This window comes from Hibiscus syriacus, unplaced genomic scaffold (assembly GCF_006381635.1).
Source record: "Hibiscus syriacus cultivar Baekdansim isolate YM2019G1 unplaced genomic scaffold, ASM638163v2 tig00111843_pilon, whole genome shotgun sequence".
In the NCBI taxonomy this organism is placed as follows: domain Eukaryota; kingdom Viridiplantae; phylum Streptophyta; class Magnoliopsida; order Malvales; family Malvaceae; genus Hibiscus; species Hibiscus syriacus.
The window spans coordinates 395707-404741 of NW_024063198.1; the positions used below are offsets into that span (position 1 = coordinate 395707).

At 35.9% G+C, this 9035-nt stretch overlaps 1 protein-coding gene across 1 annotated transcript; it reads right to left on the reverse strand.

The window, feature by feature from the left end:
• Nucleotides 1–492: 492 nt before the first annotated feature.
• On the reverse strand, nucleotides 493–4611 carry LOC120172174 (plastidial pyruvate kinase 4, chloroplastic-like). The gene is made up of 5 exons (XM_039179705.1): nucleotides 4481–4611; nucleotides 4080–4174; nucleotides 3369–3793; nucleotides 1259–2908; nucleotides 493–757 (listed from the first exon to the last, which is right to left on the reverse strand). Exons 2-5 carry the CDS (start codon nucleotides 4119–4121, stop codon nucleotides 622–624), a joined length of 2253 nt encoding a protein of 750 aa, XP_039035636.1. The 5' UTR covers nucleotides 4122–4174; nucleotides 4481–4611; the 3' UTR covers nucleotides 493–621.
• Nucleotides 4612–9035: the final 4424 nt, after the last annotated feature.

The window sequence follows — 9035 nt, forward strand, 5'->3', positions numbered from 1 at the left end:
TGTAAGGTTTTAGTCCATCGATCTTCGGGTTGAATAGGATTAGGGTGTTACAACATGACTGTTGAGATTTGTAGAATTGACTTTAGGATTGATTTCTTTGCCCTTGAATTCTACACGATTGCATGTTCTTTGTGCTTAAGAGTTTTAGAAACTTTTTAAGAACTCTTGCATACCTTAATATGAATAGATTTTAGTTAATGTGAATGATAAATGAAAGCATAAATGGCTTAAGTTAAACTCCCTTGTGCGTATTGAAAATATTGAAATGTGAATAAATGTCAATGGCATACACTGTTAGGGACATTCCTCTTTGCATTGCATTGCTTGGAAAACCCTTTTAATAAATGACAGGAATAACATATGAGTGAATGAAAGTTGCCAATGATTGAGTCTGGGTTTTGTACATGATGTGCATATGCAGATTCGTACCTATATTGAAATAGGCATGGTATTGATAAAGGAAGCGTTTCGAATATAAATGATTGTTAATCGTATAAGATAGGACCGGTGCATGATATAAACTAGAGTTGAAATAGCAGTTATAGCTGGTTGCATGTTGCTGATACTAATGATATTTACATAGTCCAAGAATAAGATAGGGATGCAAGAAACTGGACTACCCTAGAAGAGATGGCTGGATGGAACAAGTGACCTAACTTCTGCTTTCATCTGTTTCGAGTTCGAGTTGAGGATATTATCTAGAGTTGAAACAGCTTCTACGATGTGTCGCCCTTTGTTCAACATAATGCAGCTTGCCCTGGAAAAATTAAGAGGAGCTTTTAATCATGCGATTTCCATGCATTTGATCATTTAAGCATCGACTTCCAGCAGGAGAAATGGGCAAAATCCACAAAATAAACATAAAGACCTTAACTGAAATCCTATTTCGAAGGGAAGTGGTATGCCTACTGCTAGTGTGTTTGTGTATATATATTAATTTAAACAAATAAATGTTCGAGAAAAGAGGTCAGATTGCTTTCAAGTTTCAAACTTGGGCAAGAACACTATACATGACAGAAGGAAATGTATTTGTAGTTTGCTATGCTCTGGTATAACAGTCAGAAGAACATTTATAAATGAAATTTGCTCTAAGGGAACATTAATAAATGAAGTTTGCTCTATGGGCACTGAAAAATGCATGTAAAGTTGGCTGCCTGTTCTGGGAGTGCCTATGTAGCTCAAACTAATTATAAATCATTAGATAAATTTCATTGATAACATACGGAAATAGCTAGGGAAATATAATTCGATCACTTGCCTCCTTCCACTTGCAACATCAGTAATCTCAGCTCTCGTCGGAACACCAGTTTTTACAAGTGATTCGAGGACCTGAGTTGCCCAAATAACTGGTACGTGAGCAGCACTGGAAATAGATAATATCTCCTCTTGTATATCAGCCAATCTTTCCCACCCACACTCCACAGCAAGATCTCCTCTGGCAATCATAACCCCTAAAGGATTTGAAGATTTCATTGCCTCCAAGAGCAAGAGGGGCAACTTCTCAAACCCACTTTTAGTTTCAATTTTTAAAACAATCCCCAGGTTCTGAAGTTTCCTTTTCTCCAGTTCTTGGCGAAGCACAATAATATCACGAGTATCTCTAATAAATGATACACCTACCATGTCTGCATGGGAAGCAACAAAATCGAGATCCACTAGATCCTTTGAAGTCACACCTTCAAACCTAACATTGCTGTCTGGGATGTTGATGGATTTCTGGGATCCAAGTTTAGTCCCTCTGAGGCCAGCATGAGTGATTGAGACAACAATCTCAGAAATACTAGTTCCATTAATGACTCCCCAAATCTTTCCATCATCAAAAGCTATACGCTCTCCAGGGTGGACTGCATCAAACAGATAGCCCGATGAACATGTTATTCTATGGACACCACTTTCGTGCCCATTGGAATTATCTTGGTCACATGTGTCATCCCGTGATATTATTAGTATATCTCCAACTCTTAGTCTGATAAATGACTCTCTAGCAGGGACATTTACCACTTTTCCAACAGGGAACTTATCTTTCTTCCTCTTAATATATAATTCTGTTCCAGAACTAACATAAGCAGTTCTAGAACACTCTGCCATAAAGCCAGTACCAGAAAAAACGTGACAGACTCTGGAGATCTTTAGCATCCTTGGCTTACCTCTAGCATCAAAGAACCTCAAAGTATCACTTACTTTGATCTCGCTCAAAAAATTTTGGTCATCAATGAATAGAACAGCGTCAGGAGATAGATGAGGAGGAGGAGCACCAGCTCCTTTATGAGAAAGCCAAACTTGTGCAGGAAAAATCACATTTCCGGTAGCATTTCTCTTGGGGGATACTTTTACAACACATGGACCAGGCTTTAGATCATCTGTGCGAAGTTTTGGTCCAGCTAAATCCATAAGAATTCGGCATGGGGCCTCCAGCATTTGAGAACTTTTCTTTACTCTTCTGATTATCTCACTCCAGCTTTCAGGGCTTCCATGAGCACAATTGATTCTGATAATTGAGGTCCTAGCCTTCATAAGATCAGGTATTAGTGTTTCACTCTCAACAGCTTCTTCTCCAACTGTTGTCATTATATGATTCAGTTTGCTACCTCGAAGCGGTCCCAATAATAACTCTCGGTTTGAAAATGCCTTCATTCTCAGTGTGTCTATTGCAAAATGCCCCTTCTTTTGTTGATATATCGTTTCCTGAGTGCAAATTTCAGCACTTACTTTCTTGTTAGTTCTAACGGACTTCAACTGTAGGTTCTCCAACAGTTCAATGCATGTGGTTAGACTGGCTAAGACACATGAATTTACCATCTCCAGATTCAGTAGACTGATCAAAGCAAGATCTTCTTTGAGTGGCTCGTTGTCAAGACATTTCAAAGCCAAATAATGGATTAAGTTTGTTGCACTCTCCATATAATTTCTGCAATGAGAAAGTCTCTGTAAATCAGAAAATGCCTGAAAATAAGAAACCTGAAGCGCATAAAAAGGTAGCTTCCAATTGAGATAGGTATCTCTTCACAAGTCACTCGACTAAGTACTTTTATGTATTTTCCATTTTCTTTGATGTTACGATTTTAAAAAACCTCATACAAATCATAAAAGACAAGCTTTGTATTTTAAGTAGAGGGGAAAATGAAATTTTGACAGATAGGTTATATAGACTGACCAATTATGCCTTATATCAGAAGAAAAAGAGAGCATGTATGTCAATCTATAAGATGATGGATTAAATTTATGCAAATAAATATATATGCAATAGATTAGTCAAAGGAAGAAAACTTTGAAAAACCAATGAAGGGTACTAGATATATGACATGACACTGGCAGTACTGCTGAAGACAAACATAAGAACAGATATAGTTCCAACTTTCAAAACATACTTGTGACATATTTTCAACCTAGAAGCATTCCACTGCTCAGACGCTAGCACATGTAAATGTACAGCCTTCAATTTGTCCAGGAGGCTAGCCAGATTTACCGAGTGTTCAACCATCTGAAAGATACCAGAACCTGATTCTGGAAGAGAACCAACAGCTTCCTCATACAGATCACAGGAGCCATAATTATTTTTGGAAGGCATAAGCACTTGATCATCGGAACAAGCATGTGAACCGCTTAGTTCAGATTCATCGTTTCTGTTAGGAATAGCAAAAGCTGCAGTCTTCATGGTTAGGGTGCTCTTCAGTTTTGGCCATAATTGAACAGTTTTCTCTGACTGCCTTGCATTAAGTCTGCAAGGCAGATTTGCAAACTTCCCCCTCTGGTTGCATAATTGCAATTCCAAAACATCAGCAGCGTGGATGGCCTGGAAAGGAAGCATATCAAGCTTAGCTAAAAGTAGACAGCACATTATCGAGAAAACCAATCACTAATATATATATGGAACTACAAAAATAAAACCTACCAAAGAAATGAAAGAATTGGGGAATAATCATGTGTATAGGATTTACAAGGAAAAATCCATAGGAATTCAGTGTTAAAATAATTTTATAAATATACCGAAAATAATTCGTTAGAATTTTTTTTAATGATATGAAAGCGTTTCTGGATAACTCATGGTAATTATAAAGAACGAAAGGGGGGGAAATTACATGGCGTAGAGGCTTATGATTTGTGATAATAGAAGCCGCCATCTATAAGCTGATCCTCGGCTCAGACACAGAATCAGATTGCAGAAAGTTCGAACCTACAAACACGTAAAACAAATATCCCCATTAAAAACTCTTCAGATTCATCAATAAATCTGAAACCAATCAAACGAAAGGAAAAAAAACAGATTTCAACACTCTGATTTTGATAAAGAAGAAAAACGAAAACTACACACTAATTCCATTCCTTTAGGATTTTTCGTGGAAGAAGAAGACTACATCGATAATTCTCTGGAAACGGAAACGAAATCACGAACAACTGTTCTCTTGGTTTTGATATTCCGAAATTGAGAGAAAATATTGGAATAATAGAGAATAAACACAATAGGAATGCAATCAGGTACCCCTTTTAACGGCGTATTGATGTCAGGTTTTGGTCCCTTCCCGGAGCTTGTCGGCCTGTGTTCCTACGCCGCGGCGACACTGCCTTTTGGGTTTTGCGCCAGGAATGAAAGCATGAAAGTTAAAAAGGGATGAGATCTGAAAAGCAGGGAAGTGTGGATAACACGTGCCTTTATAGGCTAAGATATGACACGTGGCAGCTATGTAGTGTTAGACAAAGCCGCCTATTCGGGAGTACGACATTGTAAGTAGTCAACGTTTGTATTTTGATTTTTATTGTGGAAATTATAAATTTTATTGTTCAACTTTCTTCTCACTTCATTTTACTAAAATTGAAAAAAAAATCTATTTATTATTTTTTTGATTTATTTTTATTTTAATTATCATCTGTTATATCATAAATAAAAGAGTGAAACAATAGTTATGTGTGTTGATGTAGACTATTTTTTATTGACATAAAATTTATGTATAATCCACATCACTTTTTTTTGTATCTTCTTCACCCAAAAATAAAAATTTTATAGTTTCATTTCCTTTTTGGATAAATCTCATTGTATTACCCAAGAAGCAGCATAACTTGCTGCTACAAAGAACATTTATAGCACCACAACACTAACAGAGGGATCCCTTATAAATTTCCAAGCATTACAAAGAATCAAATTAATTGGATCATTCGTAACAAAATTCCTATACATTTTAATTATAACCACATCTTTAATACAAGAAAAAATATCCCCTACACAACTAATAGGGCTAAATCTACGAGATAATGTGTTGGGATTATTTATTTCATGAGATAATGTTATCTCCATATTATTTGTTGAGATAGGGTGAAACCGTAAGTCGCCATGCCATCCCCGCGAACTGTTGAAAGTCGCCATGCGCATGGTTGGAGGTCGCCATGCAATCTAACCAAGCAAGGTCGCCATGTAATCTAACCAAGCAAGGTCGCCATGTGATTGCTGCGACCAAGCTGGTAAGAAAGAAGTAATGAGAGTTGTGTGGCCCAAATATTGTAAAGTTGGTTTCACCTACGTTTGTTTTCTTTTCCTTTTGGCAAGTGAAAGTTGAATTTTTATTTTTATTTCAAATTTTGAAACACATGTCATGATTTTGCAGCCCCACACAACTCTCATTATCTTCTTTCTTACCAGCTTGGTCGCAGTAATTATATGGCAACCTTGATTGGTTGGATTGCATGGCGACCTTCAACAGCTCGCGGGGACGGCATGACGACCTATGGTTGCACTGTGGATTTTACCCTATCTCAACAAATAATATGGAGATAGCATTATCTCGTGAAATAAATAATCCCAACACATCATCTCGTGGATTTAGCCCACCTAATAGTCTCTCTAAACCTTCTATAGTTCATCTTCTCCCATATGTAGTAAATGTAAGCACACAAAGTAATCTTTAGAATGAAGACAATCAAGGATTTTCCCTTCAAGACTGCCACAGCCCAAAGCAATCTCACCTTCCCAATTCGTCACTTCACGAATAACACTGCAAAACCTAATCATAGCCCTCCACACTTCCCTCGTAAAAGCACATTTGCAAAATGTGATTCCTAATCTCCAGCATGCATCTACATTTCCTGCAAAGGTCATCAACAAAAATTTCCATCTTTAACATTCTATCAAGTAGTGGACAACTTGACTAGAAAAGCAATCTAACCAATGATTGAATGTTTAGGAACATTCAATGAAAACCACAATAACCTATGCCACTCCAATTTCTCCCTTATGACTTTTATCTTACTCCAAAACCACCTAGTCTGCATCATTGACCAGTTTGCACCAAGAAACAACATGTGAAACTCACTTCTCAGCTTTATAACTTTTATCAACCCTAAAGTAAAATTAAGCTTACTAACCATCTGTCAAACATCAACTCCTTTGAGAACATAATCCTGAATCCAAGCTACCTACAATGACCCCTCCTTAGCAAGAATCTTCTTCAACAAGGTAAGAATATATGGCTTATTCCAACACTTTAATCTCTTGATTTTTAACCCCTTTCAGATTTAGGGACACAGACATTGTCCCAGCTCACTCTAGCTCCCCTTACAAGGATATTATTTCCCTTTCAAAGAAATCTAGTACAAAGTTGTTCAACACGATTAATCATAGCAACAAGCAACACAAGCTACCTACACAAAAAATTTGCCACATTAAAAAGCACATCTTCAATGAGTTGTAATCTGCCAACATAACTAATAAATCTATTAAACCACTGCCTCAACTCTGCCTTCACTTTCTCCATAAGGATGTCATAGTCCTTAACAAACATCTTTCTAAGAGTATGAGGCACCCCTAAGTACCTCACATGCAATTTCCCAAGTTAGAACCCGATCAGAATATGTATAAGCCCCAATTGATCCATTAAAACACCAGAAGCAAACAATTCAGACTTTACAGTAAGTCTTAATCCTAAAATTTCATAAAATTTCTCAAGCACAAAGTGCACCCCAAAATGGAATCATGTGTTCCTTTGCAAAAAGATTAAAATATCGTATGAAAAGTACATACGAGTCAGTCCAATCATTTTGCACTTAGGGTGATAACTAAAAATCCCTTGGTTAATAGCTTCATTCAACATACCAGTTAAGAAACTCATGAAAAGCAAAAAAAAAAGATAAAGGGACAAGGTTCCCCTTGCCTTACACCCCTCTTACTTTTGAAATAACCAATCAAGCTATCATTTAGAGAAATTGAGAAACTGAAATCATTGATACATGCCATGATCTAGTCCATAACTGCATAAGCAGTCCTAAAGCATTCAAAACAAAGTCCCAATTGAGAGAGTCAAACGACTTCTATAAATATACTTTAATAGTACACCTAAGGGAAATAGTACTTATACCATAACCCCCCACTAACTATTGAGTAATGAATGTATTATCCATTATTCTTCTAACCTTCACAAAAGTTTATTGATTGAGGGAAACCAGACAAGGAAAATAATCATCAAACATGTTAACTAGAATCTTTGTAATGGTTTTATAAACCACATAACAACAAGATATATGCTTGTACTCTTTAGCTCTGCAGGAATTAGACAGTTTTGGCGCCAAAGTTATTGTAGTTTCATTAAAAGCAAGAAAAAGACTTGAAGTGGCAAAAAAATGTTTAGTTGCTGTAGTAAAATAAGTCCCAATAATATCCCAGACTACTTTGAAAAATCTTGAAGTGAAGCCATTAGGCCCTGGTGCCTTATCCTTGCCCTGGTGTCTTATCCTTATCCTCTTTACCCCATCAGGTAAGCCATCCGTATGTAACTCTCTCAAACTTTCAACACTACACCCCTTAACATTTTCATCCATACTACCAATCTTCTTAGTGAAAAAATGAATGAATTCAGCAACTATAGAGTCAAAAATTTCCAACATGCTACCATTTTCATCAAGCAAAACTCTCACAGTATTTCTCTTCTTCTTTAAAACAACCTGAGAGTGGAAGAACCTTGTACATTGATCCCCTTCCTAAATCCAATAAACCTTATTTTTCTACTTATAGAACATCTTTTCAACTTGTTCAAGATCAGCTAACTCTAACTCCAACTGTTTTTCCATATCAATATTCTCTAAAATAGGCTTAGACAAAACCAAAGTTGATGTCTTTCCAATTGGTCCCTCTTAGTAACAATGTAACACCCTAAAAACAAGTCTAAGAAGATATTTTTCACTCATCATCAACCTTTTTTTCCCTTTCCACCATTAAAGACCGTTCTTCAAGCACTCATTACTTTCAAGTTAAATTCTTTGCAATATAGCCACTAATTTGGAAATCCGAGTACATATTTAGTAAGCCCATGATCTTAACTTTCTTTTGGTATCAATTTTGTTATGTTTAGAGCCTAAGTGTTCTTGATACATAAATCCTAAAAATGAGGGTTTGTGTGAATTAGTGGTTTTCCTTTGTAATAGAAGTGATTCTAAGCCTCATGATAATATTTCCATGATTTTTAAGGCTTTAGAACATCAAAAGATTAAGGCTTCCATGTTCGTCAAAAATTGTTATAATGTGTTTTGAATGATTGATTTATAAATTTTGTGTTTGATTCTATACTTGATATGAAATAGATTGAAGAAACTCATATTTGGAAGAGAGAATCAAGCTTTCGATATTGGTATGATGATGTGAGATAGACAATGAGTGTAGTTTATGTGTTTGAATGACTAAGTGTCATTCCGATTCGACATTTTAATGTTTTATAGGTGAATTAAATTGATGTGTTTTAAGCTCACATAGAACATTAATGGCAACGTGAATACCAAGATAAGTTTGGTAAGCTTGGTAAGCTTATTTACCTTATATTATGTTTCACGAGCATGTGACTATGATGTGTGTGATATGAAATCTTGAAATAAATAAATTTCGTATGTAGTATGAAATAAAATATGTTATAATAAATTCTATGTGTTCATAATGTGTACTACGCAAGCATGCATTATGTGAAGCTTTAATGTTATGTTAGTGTAAGAATGAAAATAACATAATATGTGTTAATTTCAGTGGTGAAAACATTTTATGACATGTTCTTTGAAAATAAGGT

What these genes read in the sequence shown, in the direction of transcription:
- LOC120172174 (XM_039179705.1), bottom strand. Translation starts at nt 4,121, where the DNA reads ATGGCGGCTTCTATTATCACAAATCATAAGCCTCTACGCCAT. An exon ending in ATCATAAGCCTCTACGCCAT is followed by an intron (nt 3,794 to 4,079) that starts GTAATTTCCCCC and finishes CTTCCTTTCCAG; the next exon opens with GCCATCCACGCTGCTGATGT. An exon ending in GATGTTGCAAGTGGAAGGAG is followed by an intron (nt 758 to 1,258) that starts GCAAGTGATCGA and finishes TAATTTTTCCAG; the next exon opens with GGCAAGCTGCATTATGTTGA.